The 22,357-nt window shown below is 37.1% G+C and overlaps 3 protein-coding genes across 7 annotated transcripts in view; 2 read left to right on the plus strand and 1 right to left on the minus strand.

Moving 5' to 3' along the window:
- LOC110843255 (lachesin) overlaps nt 1–6,848 on the plus strand; it is a 60,027-nt gene extending 53,179 nt beyond the window's left edge. The window contains exons 5-11 of one of the 2 annotated variants that reach the window (XM_035846192.1): nt 3,717–3,861; nt 3,947–3,975; nt 4,043–4,082; nt 4,482–4,535; nt 4,856–5,086; nt 5,170–5,238; nt 5,400–6,848. In XM_035846192.1, the coding sequence (XP_035702085.1) occupies nt 3,717–3,861; nt 3,947–3,975; nt 4,043–4,082; nt 4,482–4,535; nt 4,856–5,086; nt 5,170–5,238; nt 5,400–5,536 (705 nt within the window). In that variant the 3' untranslated portion in view covers nt 5,537–6,848. The remainder of the gene's footprint in view (nt 1–3,716; nt 3,862–3,946; nt 3,976–4,042; nt 4,083–4,481; nt 4,536–4,855; nt 5,087–5,169; nt 5,239–5,399) is intronic. The other variant, XM_035846193.1, reaches the window with a different exon arrangement.
- Nucleotides 1,683–3,245, plus strand: LOC110861997. Of its 4 annotated transcripts, none has more exons than XM_035846195.1 (3): nt 1,683–1,971; nt 2,028–2,167; nt 2,261–3,245. In XM_035846195.1, exons 2-3 carry the CDS (start codon nt 2,138–2,140, stop codon nt 3,053–3,055), a joined length of 825 nt encoding a protein of 274 aa, XP_035702088.1. In that variant the 5' UTR covers nt 1,683–1,971; nt 2,028–2,137; the 3' UTR covers nt 3,056–3,245. The 4 variants fall into 4 exon arrangements, with proteins under 4 accessions (XP_035702088.1, XP_021966840.1, XP_035702087.1 ...); XM_022111148.2 differs by having other exon boundaries at nt 2,045–2,167; XM_035846194.1 differs by having other exon boundaries at nt 1,684–1,971; nt 2,028–2,172.
- Nucleotides 6,306–20,973, minus strand: LOC110862016. Its single transcript, XM_022111160.2, has 8 exons — nt 19,605–20,973; nt 16,787–16,947; nt 12,737–12,884; nt 12,604–12,669; nt 11,717–11,803; nt 9,621–9,866; nt 8,891–8,944; nt 6,306–7,049 (listed from the first exon to the last, which is right to left on the minus strand). Exons 1-8 carry the CDS (start codon nt 19,693–19,695, stop codon nt 6,925–6,927), a joined length of 978 nt encoding a protein of 325 aa, XP_021966852.2. The 5' UTR covers nt 19,696–20,973; the 3' UTR covers nt 6,306–6,924.
- Between the last annotated feature and the right edge of the window lie 1,384 nt (nt 20,974–22,357).

Raw genomic sequence — 22,357 nt, forward strand, 5'->3', positions numbered from 1 at the left:
ATGTGTTTCTATTCGCTGTTGGTATGTACAATCCATCTTGAAAGAAATTTCGCGAGAGTCATAGTTCACGTGTCCCTGTAACGAAGCCAGGATTTCTTATATCCTTCAGCACATTTGTTAAGAGTGAAAGTCAACAACATTGCGACTGGTTATACGCACAGTGAAATTCAGTTCTTCATTTCTCTAGTTGATACGGTAACAGTCTGACAAAGCTTCTTTGAACTACAAGAAAGAAAACACAACTCCGAGATTTTGGCACTCACTTTTTAGCCCCATCGAAGGCTAATGGAACCGTCATGTCCGTCCGTCTGTATTGCGAAAACTCGTTAAAGCTAGCACATGAAATTGAAATTTTGTAAACATATCGTATGGGGCACGTGAGAAACCATTCCTGATCGACCGGTGGGGGATAATTTAGTGATTGGGGTTTGGTCAAGGTGCAAATACTTACTGCGCATAAATCTTGCATCAAATTTTAAGCAAAAGAGTGACCTCACTGCTTTCCCAAATCAGTTGAAAAGGGTGGAATTTTATGTGCTGAATTAATTTATCCACAACAAAGTCGCCTTTTTTCTTAAATATTAATTCAAGGAGGTGACTGGTGGTTGACCAATTTATTTATCGGAGGAAATGGCTGGATGGGGCTCTACCAAAGTCTGTTTCTCCTGCAGGGTTTTGCTTTGTGCGTATATATTTCACGAGAAAACCCATTATTTCGTCTTCAGTTAAGAGTGTTTCTGCTCTGTGCTGATGTTTCCCTTTCGTAGCGATCATGATATCATCAGAAGTCTTTCTTGGAATTGTTTTTCTCCGCATTTGTGACCCTCGTTCAGCATTGTTTATTTGAGGCACACTGACCCAAATGTTTTAGATGTTGTGGCTTTAAGTATAGCTGCTGAACCGATTTGGTTCAAGATTAGCATTTGTCTGGTCAGGGTGTCGCTACTGAATTGCCACAAAAATGTGGCTTAAAATGAATTTCAGATAGACTTAACCTAATTTAAATTTAAATTAGAGATATATATAACATAGATACACAGATGAATTCGATTCTACGACGACTCATACGTGCACCGAAAACGTTTTATACCAATTTGATAACAAGGAGAAGTTTTATCATTAACAACCTTGACCTACAAATCGCTACTTTTAATGGTTATAAATAGTTTGTTAAGTTACATCTTCAAGTCATAAATTATTGTTCATCACATGCAGTTAGGATTTTTTTGTTGTGATTTAATGTGTTTGGATGCAAACAATTAAATTTAAGTCGGTATTGGATTACACTGTGTAAAGGAGACATCAAAAGTTGAGGCTGCATCACTGATGCAGCAAATAAGAATCCCACACACATTTTAGTTTTTACGTCATGTCATTAAATTTAGCTTATCTACTTACATTAGGGCCCCCACTGGGTGAGTGGATGCCTACATGGGATGTATGTTATTTCAAGTTTTTATATACCAGTATCCACACATAAATATGTATATATCTGTAAGTATATTTCTGCATCGGGAATAATGTAGACTAATGCAGTAGTTCGATCAAGGAAGGAAGCGTAGATTATGATGTCGTAAGCTCAAAGTTCTCAGAAGTTGTTTGTTAGTCGGGGAATGAAAAAAAGTTGATCTAGTTCCAAAAATCAAAAATAACCTTCAGAAAGGTTTTATTCTGTCATTCAGTCAATCAGGCCGGAATGAAGAGGAAGCATTTCCCATGTGCCATTCTTGTTTTGTTGGCTTCCTCGATGATGGCATGTGTGTGCTAAACTAGAATAGTATTTGCAATATTGAGTCTAATCCTGTTGTAGGCTAGACCTCACTCCCCAAATACAAGCTATTCCATTATTATTCGATCCACTCCATTCGAAAAAAACTGTTTTGCTGGTTGGTTGGTTGGTTGAGGACTCTACTCTGCTGGGAAATAGTGGTGGTACTTTCTTATATCGTGCGTTTTGGGGATCAATACTTTGTAAGAAATCATTCAACTAACGCATTGGAAGAATTTCCTTAAAGTATAAATTGAAGATCGATTTTGAAACTAGAAAGAAGTTAAGTAGTAAAAATGGCTGGAGTGATGGGAGATGAGGAAGAGTCGCCCATGACAGTGGGAATCGAGTCGATAGACCTGCCATACTATGCGACCTACTCGAAACAGCCAACTGGAGGTCGCGTGAGTTTGATTTATATTGTCTCCTATCAATACTACCCGTCTTCCTCCTTATCCGTGCAGAGCGTCAGCTTGCCATACTTTTTTCCAGGTCATTCTTCCTCCAGAACATCAAATTCAGTACACCCCTTCGCTCCCTTGGGATAAACAAAAGGCGTTGGGCGAGTCAAACTCTGAGCTGCGAATCACTGCCACCAACAAAGCCAAGCCAAGAAGTGTTGACGTGGATTTGGAGGAAGATGACGGAGCCTACCCCACGTTCATCCCAGTGACTTACCAGCTTCCCCACTCTGACGCGGTGATAAGGAAATACATCAATACTCCACAAATAAACGACATTTCTGATAAGCTCGACAGCATGAAGGAGGACATCACCAAATCGATTGGAAAACTTTTGAAAAATTCAGGTTCATGCAGATGGTGCAATATCTTTAGCACTGAGGACTCCCGCTTCAGAGAGAGGGGTGGCTGTTGTGGAGAGCAGCATGGGTTTCATGGACCAGAAGCTAAAAGTCACTACCGACCTTATTTGAACTATAATCCAGAGATGGACTATGAAGATGGCATGAGAAAGATGATGAGAGCCGGAACGCCACGACTCACTAGCTCGGTGAGGGCTGAAATTGATGAATGGCGGGATGCTAATCCAGTTCGCAAGGTTCAGGATGAAATTAATAAAAAAGCTGCTGCTCTTCATGCCGACTCTCCAACGTGGAGAAAGAATATCGAAAGAGACAGATTCAGAAGGCAGGTCCTGGACTTGCCTGACTACGAAGAGGACGAGTATGGTCTGCCGAAACTGTCCCCTCTTCCAAGATATGCAAACACGAGATACCCCACAAACCACCTACTCACTCGACGCAGGGGATATAAGTTTATTGCCTAAACTGCATTGCGTAACGCTAAAAAGTGAAAGCACGTATTACTTTCACGTATCTTGTACGCTTTCCATCAAAATGAACGCCCATAAGTATGTGCATGCTTACGTACTTATATAAGAACGTATATATGTCTATGGTACAATATGTAATACCAAGATCAAAGGAAAGATAATAAAGACATTTCATGAACCTCTAGTGGCTGAAAGAAATTAATTAATTTTAACTATGAAAAAACATCATTATGTGGGTCTTTAGTTACAATGACGTATCACATATGCACGTATGTTACGCAATATTAATTTCCTTTGATTTAAAAATTTAGTCAATTTTTTAATTTATTCGGACTGCAAGACGGTTTCCCGTCCATTTCACCTAACTGCGTATATGAAATGCATTATATTATTACGAAGTTATTCAAAAGTCTTATTTATTTTATTTTTTAGTTGGAACTTGTTCAAAATAATAAATAAAGCATCTAATGTACTCATTTATAACATTCACATCCAGATACGTATTGCGTCTACAAGAGGAGTAATATTTCCTAACCGGAAGTACTTATATGTGCATGGTGCACTATGGTGGTTGACCTTCCTGAAAAAAACTATGTTTTTATGTATTACAATCTATTCATCTTAATTAAGGCAAACTGTTTTCACTTTGTTCTAGGTGTCGTGGATCCGAAAAAGGGACTTACATGTGCTCTCCTCTAATCAAATTAGTTTTACATCTGACGCTCGATTCAGCGTTATCCATCCACAAGATTCTGATGACTTTAATTTGCAAATAAAATTTGTGCAAAAACGAGATGCGGGTAAAATATTGAGCGAACTAATATTATTAGAATTATAAATCATGAACGACGACGTAATCCATCTATTGTTTCTTTTGTACTCTAGGTATCTACGAATGCCAAATACCGAACTTGGTACGTATTTGAGCTTCTTTTTAGTTCGTAAAGGATAAATTAATTTTAAACCGGTTATGTTTTGTAGGGGGAAACCATAAAGTACCAAGTTCTCCTCAATGTCGAAGGTAAATATTAATTTTAAAAATGAATTTTGATAGTATACTTTGTCATACTTTCTGATAATTTTGCAATGGGAATTGGTTACGATTCAATTTTAATTTTTAGAAAAGCTTGTGCACGAGATTCCTATTGCTTTCTTTCTTTGTAATGCTGTTTCAGTCTTGTGTTAAACCTTCATTTCTTTTAATCTTGGTGTAACTGATTTGTGTGGCAAATAATTCTTTTACATTACACGCTGACAACCACTTTGCACCTGAGCTTGTTCTTCAAGTGACATTTTCACCATTTTTGTTAATCACCTACTTTGTATTAGCTATGAAAGGGAATTTTCCTCGCATGTTGGAGGAAAAATTATTTATTTCTAAAAATCTTATGAAAAATTTGGTTGCTTTTCTTTCTTTCAGATCGCGAAATAATTTCGGATCAGCACAGTATCCAGTCCCCAAGATCCACTAAAGGTTTCCACTTTTATTAAATATTATTTTCGTAAACTTAGTTTTATTAGTTCAATTTTTGCACTATGCACGTTAAAACACAAGGGAAACTTTATCAGTCCCTCTACATAATATATTCAGATATTTTTGAAATTTTTCAGTGCTTTACCCCACCTTATTTATATCTTGGAATTTTTTGCATTTCAATTTACTCCTAAGTTTCAGCATATTTTTCAATATGTTGGATTTATCCTTTTAGTTGACTACGATGATTGCAACATTACAGCGGGATCGAAAACAACTATCTAATTAATACTAAATAATTGTTGATTTTTTATCGGCAGAAGCGCAAGCAATGATTTCTGGACCGGAATTCGTAAGGACTTCAAGCACAATCAGTCTTACCTGTTCGGTGAATATCCATTCCCAGCCAGCCGGATCAGTTACATGGTATCACGGTCAGAACGTGGTTGACTTTAACAGTCCCAGGGGCGGAATAAGTATGGAAACGACAAAGTCAGAGTCAGGCATCGTTTCTAAACTCGTTATTACAAAAGCTACCAGTTCTGATGGAGGTAATTGCAAAATACAAATCGCAACAATAGAAAGAGTAATCTGACATACTAAACAACCTGCTTAATCGCAAACATCATTTTAGGGAACTATACCTGCATTCCTGTTCCCAGCCACGCTGGACCTGCGTCTGTCATGGTGCATGTCGTAAATGGTACGTACAATTTTTGTATGCAATAAATGATAATAAGTGACAATTTACAAAAAAAATATTGATAAGTGCATATTTAGTTTTATTGTTGCGGCGCGACATGGCTGCTGCATTATAAATAAATACATATTTAGGTTTCTATTTGGTGTCATTATTTCTCGCAGGTGAACACTCTGAACCAATTCATCATGTTGAGCATAATAGCACGGGGGGAAGCCAATCCACTTGTTCACTTCGTCTCAACTTTCTTTTCGTCATCCTCGCTATCAACTACCATCAACTACACCGTGAGTTTCATTAGTGGAGCAGAAAACAAATATAGAAAACTCGTAACAATATAAAGTGAAGTTTTACTGTGTGAAAAGTGATTGAGATGAAATAATTTAAGCGACGTAAATTTCCATAACTTTCTCCGCCACCAACAACTTACTTTTCGCCAACCAACCAAAACTTCCTTAGTGACTACATAACGACTGTGTACACTTTAACCTTTAATACAAATTTGTAATGCTGATACTGTGATATTTCTTTAGTCAAGTTAATCAATCACTCTCGGGATAAAAGGATATGAACAACCACTTTTAATTAGTGAACTGTTTGCCAATGACCCTTTCGTGTGTCCTATCATCATCAATTTGCCCTTTGTTAGAATGATGCAACACAAGTAAATGTTCTCTTTATTCCTTATCTTAGAAAGAATATTACGTATGTGAATTGCCAGTTGCATACTTCCACTTGTAGCTTGGTTGTTCCGGGATACGCTGGAACGGTGCTGGTCAGACTGGGTATGACTTTCTCTTATTTTTAATTACCAAGCTACAAATCAGGGTGTAGCTTTGAATTTGCGCAAATGATTCCAATGACGAAGATTCGAATTCGACCCAAAGTATTTACTCAATAGCAGCAAGTCGTTTGGCTACAAGTGCGTTCTTTGACTATTATAAAACTCTGCCGAGTGAACCAATCTGCATAATGGAAATATATACTTATACGCAGTGGGAGAAACGCTAAAAAGCGTCCACATACTGGTGTGCAGTACAGGCAGGAGGTAAAATCTAAGCCAAATCATAAGTGTTTTGATATTTATCTGTTATTCATTGATCGAAACACACGTCATAACAAATACAGAGAAATTATGTATAAATTAACAATGATGAGAATTATAGATAGCTGATAGAACTACATATACCTATACCTGAGCTAAATATCCTTTACGCCATTACATATGTACAATACAAATTGACTTAGTTAAGGTGAAGGTCCGATACTAGATAAGTTCATAAGCATACAATTAAACTTAGCGTATAAAACTGGAGTAAATTAGATGTAATACTTGATTAATTCTTGTACAAATTCTTCCGTTATCGATTAATTATAGATTTTTATTTGCATTGTTTACTGTTTGGAATGTCTTAAACGATTATGTCATTTTCATCCTATTGACCCAAATTGTGGCAGGACATCAAAGTAATATCAAAATATGTGGTAAAATAGTGTACATTTATTATTATTTATTCTGTTCCACATTTAATTCCGGATAAGCTCTGTTAAACTTAATTTTGTATTGTCGTTTAGAGGAAATAAAGTAAGATTATGACCATGAAACAAAAATACGAGAATGTATAAAATCAATTGGAATGCTCAAAATATTTCCTCGTACAACCTTATAATTTTCCATTTATATGGAGCTCATGAATCTGCGTCTGCAATTGCAAATATTACAATAAAGCTAAATAGCACAGGAAACCACGTTGGTGATTTGGTCGCATGGGACGAACTGAACTCGTCTTCCTTCAACCCTGAGTTCTCGGAATCTGAAACACAGGTAACAATTTTTTGAGAAACTGAACATCCCTGAAACACTAAATACCATATCATTATTACATTTTTAACCATGAAAATCAATCATTAATTTTTTCATATTTATTTTATTTTGGACTCATCAGTCTACAACGACACAATTGTTGTACAACAACGTGCAGCACGCTGATGCTAGTTATTTATTCCTTAAAATGCACACAAGTTTCTTCCTCCTGATAGTCAGGCTGAGCATACAAATAGAATTACAAATGCAGCATTTCTAAGATCCCTGTAAAAAACAGCTAGGAATATGAGAGTAGCAATTCCCTCTGTGGCGTAATGGTTGACTGAGATGAAATTTATTGCATGAGCTCCAGAAGCCAGAAGTGTCAAATGATTCAATAAGTGCGTAGAATAGGTCCTTTGGAACCCATTAAATGCAGATAAACAATGGTTTTACAAGAGATAATCCAGTCATATTTAGCCTTGCACCGCTTCCAGTCACGCTGCAACGGAATGGAATCAACTGCAGAGATGCAATCCCAATATTACTTCTGCTGTATCGTACTTGCAGGCCTGGCTTCTCTCATTAGGCTCAGTTTTTAAATCAATAATTCATTTGCCCCAGAGTTCAAAAACAGGGGATCAAATGACTCTCACGGGAGTTGAAACATGCATTGTCTACGCCTAAATGACTAGCATAGTGGTAATCACTATCCTTACAGAACAGCAGATGCATGAATACAGATTGTACAGATGCACATGCAACAAAATTTCCAATGTGACTTCAGCCAGAGCAATGGATGGCATACGAATGGTTTTAGCCACAACCTCATTTATAGTAACCGAATTGGTTTCGATATCTAACATTACCCCAGTCGATAGACCCCACTCGACACACATACAACGTTCCCCTTGAGCCATGCTACTTTATTTCATTCAGGTTTTCAGTCAGTTCATTTACTGTCAATCCGATCAAAAGCAGTCCCTCTTGGAATTTATCTTGCAAGAAAAGAACAAGGCATGAGCTTGGCTGAGAGAATTTACGCTGCGTTCTTCCGACTTCCTCCCCACATATCTGTAAACGGAAGCAAAGCGCACAACCGGAAAAATAAGTTTGGTCCTCGCATCTATTTTGGTTTTGTGCTGTGGGTGTCACGAAACCAATCTACTAACCCAGGTCACACAGGTCCAATATATTTTGTTGGAGAAGAAGAGAGGGAGAGGAGGGGACGAGAAAGATGGAAATTGAAATAGAGTTTGGCAGGAGGCATTGTTCTTGGGGTTTGTTCGTGGTGGTGTTGTGTCATACTATTATTATTGCTTCTTTGCGGCTCTCGTACAAGAAGTGGTGGTGTCTGTCTCTGCGTGTGTGTCGCTGACGTAGAACTCGGCTGTGTGTAATTCACTGCATTGGCATTCGAAAATTCCATCATGGTGAACTCGGCTAACTTGCAGCCAGACCACATACATATATAAATGTGCACTTTCACTGCATCCTCATCCACATGAAGAGGGTAAACGGTAGGCACAGAATTGGACAAACATTATTAAATTATTTCTGAGACCCCCGGGGTTCACCTTATGAATCTGTTCCCTTTGAACCAACGCCAACACACACCCGCCGCGTCCTTTCATTCCTTTGATTTCAGTCCATCAAGAAATGTGACTTACCAGTGTTACTAGTAACGAGGGAAAACACCAAAGTCATACGTAATAAGTAGGCATACGCTCGCTCGTTATGCGCACACAGAATTATTTTTAATTTTATTTCGTCCATCAGATAATTCGTTCAATTCTCTAATTTCTATAAGATGCAGGTTGAGTGTACTTTGAGCAAATGAACAATACTTACGAGAATGACGTGGTCGGACTTTCAAGACTACAGAATCCGGGTAGACGGTTGCACCTGTAATATGGTCTTTGTTAATTCTGAGCTCATGTTCAAAATGCAAACCTGTCGTTCAATAAACTAATCCTAAGACGTGTTGTTATTTTTTTTATGATTGAAGATTCCTACAGCAGGTTAATTGTAGCAGATCAATCTTACTAAAGTGCGTAAATTCTTATTTCAGCGGTATATTTTTAGCCCGTGCCAGCTAAACAATTCAGGAAGGTGGACACAAAAGTAACGTACTTCATCATCTACGCTAAAGCAGTGTAATCAAATGCTTTTTTTGTGCTTATTCATACGTTTTAGTATATTAGATAATTACTTTTCTTGCACTAGTAAATATTTTTAAGGTTTCCTTTGATAGCTATGCGTGCATAAATTTATACGAGATAATTATGTAGAATTCATGTTATACATAGCTATATTTCTGTTAACGTTTCTTTCCACCTGCATACTGTCTAGACTAGATTAGTAGTGAGTGAGTTGATTCAAGGATTGATATGTCATTAGTCTTTACAAGCTTTCATTCATTCACTCATACGCGTATTGTCTAAATACGTATGCAGGTATTTAGATACTAAAGGTGAAGCAATCTCGGGCTAGCACTAAATGAATGTATATTTTAACCTGTGCCCATTTCTGCTTTTCACATTTCAAATTATAAAATAAAATAAGGCACAAGTTTACATACCGCCACAGGAATATTTGCCACTTTGAGGTTTGAGGATCACCAGTATTGAGACGGTTTGATATGACGACTTTTCGGTATCCACACTGAATCTCCCTTTTGCTTTCTGAATGGGAATCTCGTTGAAAAACCACGAAATATTTGGCGGAGAGGGCGAGCGTCCGTGTGAAATTATACAGGTGAAATTTGCGAGCTGTGAGCCTTGATCCAATTCCATTAAAGACGGTCCCAAGATTTTTGCCTCGTACCCTGGAGTCGCAAAGAGAAGATGAAATTGATAACTTTCAATTGTAAATGAGCTGCTGGATAGACGGGTGGGATCGTAAATTGAAACATATCCACTGCACATCGTCATCTTGATCGCCAGGCACGCTATGTGTACCGCTCTATTCCAGTCCAATTCCTACATTGGCGAATTAGATCCAGTTGGGAAAGTTGGGACCCCGTCTGGTTTGGTGTTATCATCATCTTGGATTGCCTTACGTTTGGTACAATGCGCTGTACTATATTGTAATGACATTATGTAGGTGAATGCCTAATGTATCAGTTAGTGCAGAGTGGAGCAATTTCTATTAGCAGGGCTACTATGCAGATGGAATGTCCTTGCCGCCTGAAGAAGAGCCATGCGGGCACGGTTCAATGCTGTAATATGCTCAACAAACTGAACTTTCGCTTGTTTCCACAATTCTACATTGAAATAGGCCTATTATATTCTGTTGTTTCACCACCAGAATTAATTTTAGAGAGAGAGATACAACAACACATAACTGAACAGGGAAACATAATTGGATTGAATTTATTAAAGGTGTACGAATTGAAATTAAATGCTGCTGGTTGGAAATGCGTTCCCAATGAGTGGAAATAACAGCATGTTGCAATTGTCCCCTGTCGTGTTCAGTACACAAATTGTTAAAATTATACAACATATGTCTCCAACAGCCATAATTTCATCTCAATCCCAAATAAATTGGGTTACAAAATGTTTAATTTGCCAAATTCTTAGATTCTAGTGACATAATTGTGATTTGTGAGAGCAAACCTGAATTGATAAATCTGATCTTTCTCCAAAATAATTTAATGAAGTACTCAGTATGTATACTCTGAACCCATGTTTGCACTCGAATAGAATAACTAATCCTAAGTCGCAAACGACTCCATATTTCTCTATTTGTTAGCAAACCGCATATTACGTAACGGAATCAAGATTGGGACAGACCTCCCAGTCAGATTTCTGTCATTTTCTCAATCTCGGTCTCCTCAGCCATCCAATCACCTAGGGTGTTATGAAGTCATAAATATTCAAAAAGTGGTCAATCAACTTGATACCTGTCTACCTAATCCTAATTCGCTTATGTATTTGTCTCTGTTATCAACGTCTTGTGTAGCATTTGATTTGTATCCTTTGTACCCCTCTCTTTGTGAATGTGAATACGTAAGATGTGTCTATTTTTCAAGTTTACAAAAATGCAAGTCCTAAATGGAAGGTGAATGTAAAGGGATATTGATTGATGACTTTTTCCCGGAAGGAAACAAAGTTCGGTTATTTCAGAAAAGTACAAGGTTACACAACAAAGATTTAACATGGAAAAATAAAATTGCAAAGTTTAACTGTGCCATGTTACGTGCTACATGTTTGCCAAACTGTGTATGTAGATTCAGGTCCCTCATTTATTAGTCTTAGATAGATAAGCTCTTGTTGGTCTCAAAGGACTGGAACGAGGCAAATGAAGGAACGAACGACTTTTGCTCCTAGCAGCAGGCAGGCGAGGGATTGAAAAGTTTGTTCTGTATGGACTATTCTGTAAAGCAGGTAGATTTTACGAGTGCGTATCGCATGCTGTGCCTGGTGAAAGCGATGAATAATTAAAAGATGAGATCCGATCCAAGTGCGAAGATCGCTGTGGGAGAAAATCCGAGGAGAGTGAAATTATGCAAATACACTTCTTCAAGTGAAAACTCTTGTCGTTCCAAAATGCACTTATACACATTATACCTCAATCTGTGTCCCATGCATATTGGGTGAATTTTAGGGTGACATTTCTATGAGTCTTGTTCTTGTACGGTTAGATTGGCTCTGTGAACTAGTACCAACTGTGTACCTTTAGAATGATGGTCGTCTTTTTGATGATATGGCGAGTCCAGCATTCCTAACGCCAAGGCTGCGCTGTCCGGGTCCTCAGAAGAACCTTCAAAATTCAAAGGTTCAAAATTGTAGTACCATTAAATTACTTTATGCCACATGACAATACCAATCAGAAAATATGCATTATTGAAATCTTACAAATTGTTTTCATTAAAAATTATAAAACTAAAACTATGACAAATAAGGTCAAGGAAAATGTAAGGTATCCATTTTGTTTATAGTCCTTGATATGCTCATTCATGGTTTTGCGCAAAAGTCATACATATTACTGTTCATCCGAGAAAAATGCGGCCCTAGAAATTCTGAAAGGTTACCTGGCGGAATTTATCTATTTTTCTTATTTTATCAATTACAGAAATTTATTTCAGTGTCAAAATTCAAACGTTGCTACGATATTCCCTAAAATTACGATAGCTGCCAGGTAACCTTTTAGAGAAACTTGGCTCGGCGAAGGCCACATTTTTTTCGGATGAACAGTAGTTATATTGCTTATTTTGACAAAATTAGTGATTTTCGTTTTGAAAGTGTTAATTTTGCAATCTTAGATGGGTTTTAAAAATTGTAACTTTGTAAAGTTCTTGTAATGTCTAATCTACATTATAGATTTTTACAAACTTCCTCAATAGCTAGTTGCTGACATGTATTTGATAGATAGCTGGTGCATGCAAGTGTTTCAATTAAATTTTATAGATTGTTTCGATCAGAACAATTCAGTTATTGCCACGCAAATTGTTTAAATGGTTTATGTACTAATATAATTTATGCTCATCGATCATATTCATATACATACAAAAATACATCCTGGTATTATCAAGCAGAAAAATATCACAAATGTGTGTGTACCAAGAACGATGAGGTGCACCGTTGCCGTCATTTTGGGATCCGTGTTAATTTGACATTCGTACGTCCCTGGAAGTACACATATCTTATTTTATTGCTTCATTAAATCATCAACGTCGACTGCTTGGTTTCGTACCTTCGTCTTTCTTACTGCTTGACGATATTTTGATTGTATAAGAGTTTCTCGATTTCCCTTCGCGAAGGAGAGAGAATCGTTTGTCGTTGGTGTAAATTTGATTCCCAGACGAAAGGATATGCAAATCTCTTTTCCTCATCCAGGACACCTAAAATTTCAAATTATATAGATTTTCTTGTATGAGCGTATAAGAGGCAAGATGTATAGAAACTAAAGTATACATGAATATTTAATAATTTAGAGCCTTCCCTATATTACGCATGGCCACGTTTGTCCAGGAAATGTGCATAAAATTTGACATATTGTGAGCTTGTGACATATTGTGATTATGGTATCTCTTAAAAATAAATTCTTTATTTTTACTACATGAATTCCAAAATAAGTTTGCGGTTCGCAAGCTGAAAGGATATATAGATTCCTATTCTTCAGCTGAAAGGCAATTTGTTGAGAAAGTAAATACTTAGGCCTGTATTTTGATATACTATGTAATGCTTCATTTCTGAGCTTGTTGTAAATATACATAAACCCAAAATAAACCTAGATTCGCAGAAAATCTGACAAAACATCTGCAGCCAGCCTGAATTTGTACTGCCAGTGTAAAAAGAAAAATCAACTCGTAAAATGCAAAGGAGCTCTTTACACTATTTATTTATTCTTTTAAAACAGTAGCTTCAACTATAGCAGCGAACGGATTCAATGTTTGTCAAGACAACTGAAATGTCCAATGTGGGTCGTTTAGAATTTTTAAATTGTTCAGTTTAAAATCATTCAATGAAAAACTGAAAATATATGCTGCGAACTTTCCCCTTCAGAGAATGCATACTTATTAGTTGACCCTATGCCCCAAACCTGCTGGCATTGTGTTGCAGTGGACACAACTTTTCCTTGTCTTAGAATCACTCGTTAACTGAATCCTTGCACCATCATTATCAAATGCCCTTTAATACTTTTTAAGCTTCATATAAAGCCGTATACATAAGTGATTGAAGCGGAAGCGCTTTGCGCTGTGCACAACTCTGTAAAGCACCAACAAAGCCTTCAGCAGGGCTTAAACCTTGGTCTTTAAAAACTGTCACATTTATGAACGTATAAAATATACGTGCAAGTACAACGCAACAATAAAGTATGTCAACAAAAGGGTAGAAGTTATTATATAGCATGGACGACAACAACCTTGTATGAAGTAAGTAAATGTAGTGGTTTAAAATATTGGAAAGCATACATGTGACGAAAGCAGATTGCTGCCCTCTCCTGCAAATAAACTCTTTCCTCTCGGGGGGTACAACCAAGTTTGTGGAATAAAACGTTTCCTCTTAATCAAGACGATATGAAAGTTTGGCCCGTTCAAATAAAATACATTTCAAACTCTTGTGTTGCTTGTCTTGATTGAGGTGAAAGCTGGTGAGAGAGATGTACGTAGGCGCCCATCATTATGATGATTTTCACCAAAACTTTTCTCGCTAATTTTAGCTTTTGCAGTAGGTGATGATGACTGTGAAAAGTAACATTTCCACACAATTAACACGAAAATAGAAAAAAAAAACTTTCCGTGACAAAGTCTATCGGATTGGAGGGAGAGAGCCGATAGTTGGACAAATATCGCAAATATTTTCCTTTTCATGGAACTACAGGGTCAATCGGAGAGAGCAGAGGCATTAATCCAAACTCTCATCTCATTCCTTCGGGACGTTGCTGAAGTTTAGAAGAGATGGTGAAAAATAGCGTTGGTTGCGATCAAATCGAGCCACTCATCGTCGTCGTTCACCATGACTCAGTGCGAGCCAAAGGGAAAATCACTGAGTCGGATGATATGGATATATGCATGTACATAGAGTGGCAAATCGTAGTCTTCTTTACTTTTGTTCTTGAAGGAGCAATCTGTAAGCGAAATGGACGAGACAGGACAAGGGCTAGCTTGGGGATTGGAGAGGAGGACGAGAAAGTGTCGAAATATTTCACGGCCTTACACAGACCATCGTCATTTGTTCTGCTGCAGTAAAGCGGCGTGTCAATCGGAAATAAGACTCTTGGGAATTAGGAAGGACCGTTGTCCAAAATAAATCGCAAATTCGTTACCAAGTCACAATTCACCTACGGAGAAAGAACGCCCCATCTTTTCGACTAATTATCACCATTCGCAAAACACCAGTTTCACTCATTGAATAACAACGCGTGGTGGATACCCGATAGAGTTTGTCAGTATGAGACGAATGATGTTGTCAAGATAACAATTTTTGATTAGATCACGTCATGCAAATTACATAAATACTACTTATCTACTTTGTCGTCTCAGACATTTCATTAGGATCATGCTGATATATCAAAGAGCCGACGCTACGTGATGAGTTCCTCGTAATAAAAAACACTATACATATTATGTATAAATAGACAGCTTAAAATTTTTCCAGTGACATCATTGTATTTAATTTGAAGAGAACACCAACATACATACAACATGACTTGGATTGCCTGCGTTTCTGTATCCGTTTAACATCAGAGTTGCAACTTACGAAGGGAATTTGCGTACCAGTTGACAATCTTGAAGATCTGTTGAAAATATTTTTCAAGGAGAGCAAACTAAAAGATAACTTAATCAATGAAATTCATAATTCAGCATTTTCAATTCAGTTGACCCACATTTTAAAATTGATAAATCGCAATTCGTTTGATTCATTAATATATTTACTACATACAGTTTACCTTGTCCGAATTTTCAAAGTTTTGTTCCATGCCTTTGGTAAGCATTTCCTGCGCTAAATGTTGTTGCCAATATGTTTGCAACACACAATATGTCGCACTTTTTATACAATCCTGCCTCAAACAGTATTTCGGAACATGCAACCATCAGCAAATGTTTGATGATAGTGTGGTCCTAATTGAAAAACTATATCAAGGTTCAGTGGGCGGTGGCCACGGTATCTTTTCATCGTAAATGAATAAATCCACTTCTTCCGTTGTCAAGCCCAATGATTAATGAGATATGGGTTCTTCTGTGTAGATCAAACTGTGGATTCAGAAATTATGGAGAAAGGAGAAGGTCGTTCATACATCGAGTCGATATCCAGTTGAATAGATCCACACTTCATCTCTGCCAATGATGAAGTGCACCAAACTCTTTATTAATTACTTTTCAACTGATTATGACACCCCAGGCAGCCACTCATCACCACGCTCTGATTGCTTATTGAATTTCAAACCTCGGGTAAAACTTTACTTTGCTTTTTCATTTTCGAGTGTAACCCACTACGCAACAAAAAAGGTTATGCATCGATTATATTTTAATTTAATTTACAAGACAGGCCCAGAAAAAGCGAATCAACAAAAGCGCATGTGGCCCGCATCCTCAAGTAAAACATGTACAAACATCAAACTAATTAATATATAATTAATTAACGAAAAATATACGTGTGTAAGAGAATAGTGAATGCTTCGTACATTGATATCATCTCAACGTAGTTTGTACTTACATACAAATAAAATCCATCTGCTCATCACGCTCTTTTCAATAACCTCGTACGTTCATATGTAAATATGTACCGGAAATATGCGATAGGGAATATAAATTTTAAATGAATTTGTTAACCTGACACTCGCTAAATGAAGTTTTGAGGTTGTCACATTAAACGCATTGCCGCAGAGGGACATTTCATTTTCAATATTTAATGTACGGTATGTACGAGGAAAGTGCCAGAGCTGCTTCCTGAACAGAAATCTCGCCGCCAAAGTGGCAGAGGAACATTTCCAGTCGAAGCGTGCATGGTTCATGGACGGCAACGGTTGATGATGATAATGGAGGAAGAAGGCATGCATGCATTATATCTCTACTCTCGCCAGTCTCACCCCACGGTAAAAGAGGTGTGAGAAATGTAAGCAAAAAAACAGAGCAGTTTCATTTTGGGCGAGAACCAAAACCAAACCGAAACCGATGACGGGGCCGGGATGGTTGACGTTGGATTTATGAAGGGGTACGCCACCATTACAATTTAGAATTTATGGCCAAACAAAAAAATCTGCTTTAAAAGGGAAGGAAATGATAATTGAAGATCGTACCGTTTTGTCGCCAAGATTGTGCACAATGCAGGTAATGTACGCACTTTGTCCGACAAACACGGTTGTGTTATTGTACTGGAATGGTTCGATGTAAGGACTCCTAGTGGTCAGGCCTATTCCACCACCACGGGAAAGATGAGACTCTCGAGCCACGGAGAAACCTGTAAATAATTACAATTAGCATTTAAATAATTACCATCGCTACCAGCCACCATAATTATTGCGAGTATGTAGATATACGAAAGCGTGCTCGCTCAACCGTTCGGCTTTCTTTTGCCAACAGACTAGCAACGTCGACAGCCAACAACTTTGACAATAATAGGATTGCCTTGATTTGGCAGTGTCAGGCATCATAACATTGTTATGTCCAATTCTCGTGTGGAATTGCAATTCATGGAATGAGCATGAACTCACTATATACATGCATAGAGTGAGTGAGTACATATATTTACCATATATTCCCCAGAGAAACTCGTCGCCCGTCGTAACATAAATAATTACATCTTTAAGAAAGCTCTTCGCAGTCCAAATCAGTCTTAAGGACATTCCTTACATCGACTTTTGAACCTAATGTCCTACTTTGATGGTTTGATTTTAAGTAACTTTCGTTTTAAGCTGCGAAAACCAGCTTCAATCAAAGAAATTGAAACTTATAATTCAATAAGTACAAGAGGTTGACAATTAAAGTCAGAAAAGTAATTTTTCAGTCTGAATGCATAGCTTTGACTGCATGCAATTTATCTGTTTCCATTACAACCTCCAATGGAATGAGACCTTACAATTTGTCGGCAGTCGGTTGGTGTCATAATAAGAGCACAAATTAACCACTTGGAGGAAATGGGTGGAAACAACTCTGATGAAAACAGCTCTAGAAAGTTTAGAGATTATGCGATTAAATCGGTATTCCGAAACTCAATGGGACTTAATCCGCATCTGTCATGTTAAATTGCTGGCGCATTCCATATTCGTAGTCAGGGTTTGTCACTTTCGGGTATTCGAATCTCTCAAGATTGAGTTCAAAGAAACACGTCGTATGCTCCACATGAAGTCAAAATGAACACTTTTAGCTACATAAATCCAAACCATATCCAAACTATTGGCTGATACATTACTATTTTATTGCTGATGATTTATTAACTTTCTAAGCATAAATTTCCTGGATAATCAGCAACGTATTTATAATGTTGATCATTTTTATTTAGGACTTTAAAATAATTGTTGACTGACAGAAGCAGAGGGTCCAAATCTATCTGCTTACTTGAAAGACCAGAAAGGCCGTCTCGTCGCACAATACTGTTCAATAATCCGTTTATGAATTATAAAAACGTTTTAACGTGATATTAATTATGTAATTAACGAAACCAATGAAATGAGCAATAAGCATGAATTACCAGAGTATTACACATTACTTTGGTACAACACTGCGTTGTTTGGGTTACATTAGTTACATAAAATGACTAGTGTCCAAGCCAAATATTGAAGATTTTGTAAGCCATTAATTACCGTGCCCCGCCAGTTATTTCAGCATCTTCAAACATACAAAAATGGCTGGTAAGAAATAGAGGTCAAAATTTCTGGTCAATTCGTTCAGTAATTTTTGCGCTTTCCTGTCAGAAGGTACAAATGAAAATTCTCTGAGCCCTTTCTAGGGTTACAAATGAAGTCATAACTAACATAACTTAACCCCTCACAGCTTTACATGAAGATCTCAGCACAATTCTGTATGCATTCCTAATAATTTTGTAGAATAAGAAAGGATCCCACTTTCTTTACAGGAAGCATAAAAAATACGTTATTTTTGTACTAATGCAGACTAATGCAAACTATGTAATGCAAGAGATTAGCTCGTCAGTACACAAAGTGCAACATTTAGTAAAAGCCAGCAAACTTTGGCCAGCAGTAATCTAGTAGTGTTCATGTATATTTATGTTCAAGTAATAATGCTTCATAATGACTCCCTATTACAGTGAGAGTGCTACTACCGCTATGCATACTCAAATACCCCAGTTTCCTACATATATCTAATTAAGAACCGTCATCATCTCCCAAATAGCTATGCTTTAATCTGTTTAGTCCTGGATCATCCACACATTTGAGATGTTTTGTTCCAAGGTGCACTCGTAATTGCTAAACCCAATTATCGCGCGACCTGATAGCACAGCTTCATTGAAATAGTTCGGTGCGGATGACCCTTGATATAAAGTTGCAAACATTCTTAATGCTTTCCTGTGGCCTAGAAAAAGAGATGTTGGAGGAATTCGAGACAAAAGAGACACCAATATTTGGTAGTTTGCCAGCCCTGTTGCTTTTCCTTTGGCCAGACAAACACAATTGTGAAGAGAACTAAAGCATTGTGTAAAATTTTACATTTTGAGCAAATATTTTTTCCTCTTTTCTAGCTCAAATAAAGAATCAGAGGTATTTAAGCACATCGGTAAATTTAGTCTGATGCGCTGCGAATTACGATAAACCAAGTCATTGTACATCACAAGAGGTTTTCAAGAGTACTCCGCAATCGTATTTCACGTTTTTATGATCTGGAATATTTTCTCCTGAATAGTTGTTGCACATTTTCATTGGCATTTGCATACTACAATTATTATGTATTAAAGTCCTAAAATGAAGGATGTTTAGTAAACGGTTCGAATGCTCTCACCATATTGAATAATAAACACAGAGTAGAATGTGAAGTCTCTCTCAAATTATAGTTAAAGTTATCTCAACTAAGAAACGCAGGTTTAAAATTTTAATTAACATGAGAAATAATCTCAAAAAAATTCTAGCCAAGTATTTGATAACTTTCTGCATTTATTTTTACCTGTTGTCTGCAATCCAGAAAAGATAATGAGAGAGAAAAAAAGTTTGTTGAGAGATCCAGTGCATTCAAAATTCCAAGTCATTTTCATCATTCCTTATTCGGTAAGAGTCGATGCACTTATTGTTACAATATTCACACACATCTGACACTTAATGTGCTTATGGAAGATATTTTCATGAACATACACCATTCCCCAATAAGAATATCTGTATAATAGAAGTAAATGCAATCTGTATATATTACGCAGATTCGTTGGGCAGAAAAGCAAAATTTACTGGATTATTAGTGCAGAGATTTTCGGAGAGAAGATGAGGAGACAATAATGGCCTGCTTTCGGCTTTTTCTTTTCCACACACAAATCAACAACTCTCTGTTTCTCTTTTAATGTCTCGATAGATTATAAAACACATCGTTCTGTTGCCAACGAGAAAGTGAGTTGATAGTCATTAGATAACGTCGAATAGATGTGACTGGTGATAATGACGACCATTAAAAGCACTATAACTTTGACTGGCTTCAAATGAAGTAGTAACACCACATAGATAAGTGTCGACCCACCACCGTGCGTGTGGGAGCAGTTGAATACAAAAAACGGGAACAAAAAGTAAAGATTTGGGCAATTTGCCTATTATTTTTTCAACACTTGGATTGTTTTGTTAGGCACTTTTGGAAACTTTTGCCGTGTTCATCAATCCGAAGATTGGTATGACCGAATTATGAATGAAGAATCACTTTTTTTGTTATAACCCATCACAAATGTCACAGTGAGAAATGCGGACCATGGATTTCGAAATCATAAACTTTACAAACTTTTAATATGAATTTCTGGAAGTAGACTCTGAATTTGTTCTGAATTTTCACAATACTCTAACAGTCACGGTAATAGCCCACTGTCACCATTTTTTCACTGATCTTTGGGTTATCACAAAGTTTTGAACGGGTTATATGTTTCCATTCTCCTTTACTTGCACTAACTGGCACTAGTTTGGACGCACACTCTTTCTCTCTTGAGTACAGTAACACGAGTTGTGAGATTTTCTGAAGTTTTTCTGCCAGAAGTTTTGATTCGTCTTTGTGCCAACTTAACTTACTGCTGCCTGTCATTCATGTTATACATGGACATCAGTCACTACTCTCCATTTCTATTCTTCTGCGCTTTCCCGTAATGAGTAATCTCTCGGATTTTGTGACTTTACGCGAACGTAAATCAGCACGTTGTGCTCACGTAATGTTTACCTCATCTAAGATGCAGACCAACTGAAGAAACAACGCTCTGCTTACAAACACACGTATTCTTGGCATGCCAAGAAAGGGACGTATCTACTTCTTACTACAGCCCAGCCAAGTAATACCAGATTTTAAATCTCACCACATACACAGCCACACTAGTTTCTGAAGCTGCATAAAGACGCACATGGGAAACCACAACGACGTGAGTACAAATGACTGTAGCACGCACAGGCACAATGAGTTGTTCCAACTTGTAATTTAAGGACAATAATGTTCTTTTAACGGCAAAAGTCTTTGGTAAAGGGTTGGATCAGAGTGATTTCAGACAAAATACTTGAATAATATTGTATAATTATATTTATAAGAATGCATGAACTGTGAAATATGTATTTGGCTGAACGGGAGGAGTTTTTCCATTACTCAAAACTTGCTGGAATGAGATTAATATACAAAAAAGGTTGGACACATCATTTAAAGAAAATGCAATTTACACCCATTTTTCCTAGTTAATTGCCTTCTTTGTCCAAAGCTAAATAAAATCCTAGAACAAAGGAAAAACGAGTAAGGAGAAACATACGCGATCCGAGTTTTCAATTTCGGCCCAGCAATTATTAAAGTAGTGGCACTTTACGCACAAGGTGTATGTTTTTGTGAATGTAACAGCCAACCGTCTTTTAACAAGATTTAGGAAGATGCATGGACCATCTTTCTCCGTAAATACTGCGAATGCAATCTGTAAAGTGTTTGTTTAGGAAATGTTACACGAACCCTTAAATAAAGCCGTGAGATTATGATTCTATTTTTTCAGGGTGTGATTTTGGTAGAGTTTATTGCTCATTTGGTTATGTGCATGGCACTGAATGAGATAGTTTTTAACATCCCCAGAGTTTTTACTGCGGTTTTTGTTGGGTTAATGAGTTCGAAATGCTGGGGCTGATACGCCGTAGCTGTAATAATGAGCGGAATGTAGGTTGTAGATTGTGATTATTCCCTTTATTATGGGTTGCGCTGTCATATAATGATACTTCCTCGACTTTGTTCAGAAACTCATTCATGAAAGGGAACTGGAAAAGTGCGAAAATGCCACATTCTGTGAAATTTTATGAGCTCTTCTTCGGCTGAAACCTCTAATTTAATACGGCCATGCAGCTGTAGATACAAAAAATTACTGTTTCATAGCGTAATGACTGTCATTGGAGTTTTAGGGTTTAATTTGTGACACATGTATTACATCACAAACATGTTTAATAGAATATATTTATTACTGAATGAAATAATGTGTCATGTCAGTTTATATAGGGTCCTTTTTAATTGTAAGCTCATCCTTGTGTGATATATACATACGTTCACATAATGTGAGATATATTACATGCATGTATTAACTGTTCGATATCATTTATACATCTTTTGTACTTTCCTTGGCTACATTTCATGGCTTCATGCGAATGTTGTAAACTTGCGCTTGAAAAATCTAGAGCTTCGAATTGCGTACAAATTACTCACATACCCTTTCCAGGATGGGT

This window comes from Folsomia candida, unplaced genomic scaffold (genome assembly GCF_002217175.1).
Source record: "Folsomia candida strain VU population unplaced genomic scaffold, ASM221717v1 Fcan01_Sc001, whole genome shotgun sequence".
NCBI classification, from domain to species: Eukaryota; Metazoa; Arthropoda; class Collembola; order Entomobryomorpha; family Isotomidae; genus Folsomia; species Folsomia candida.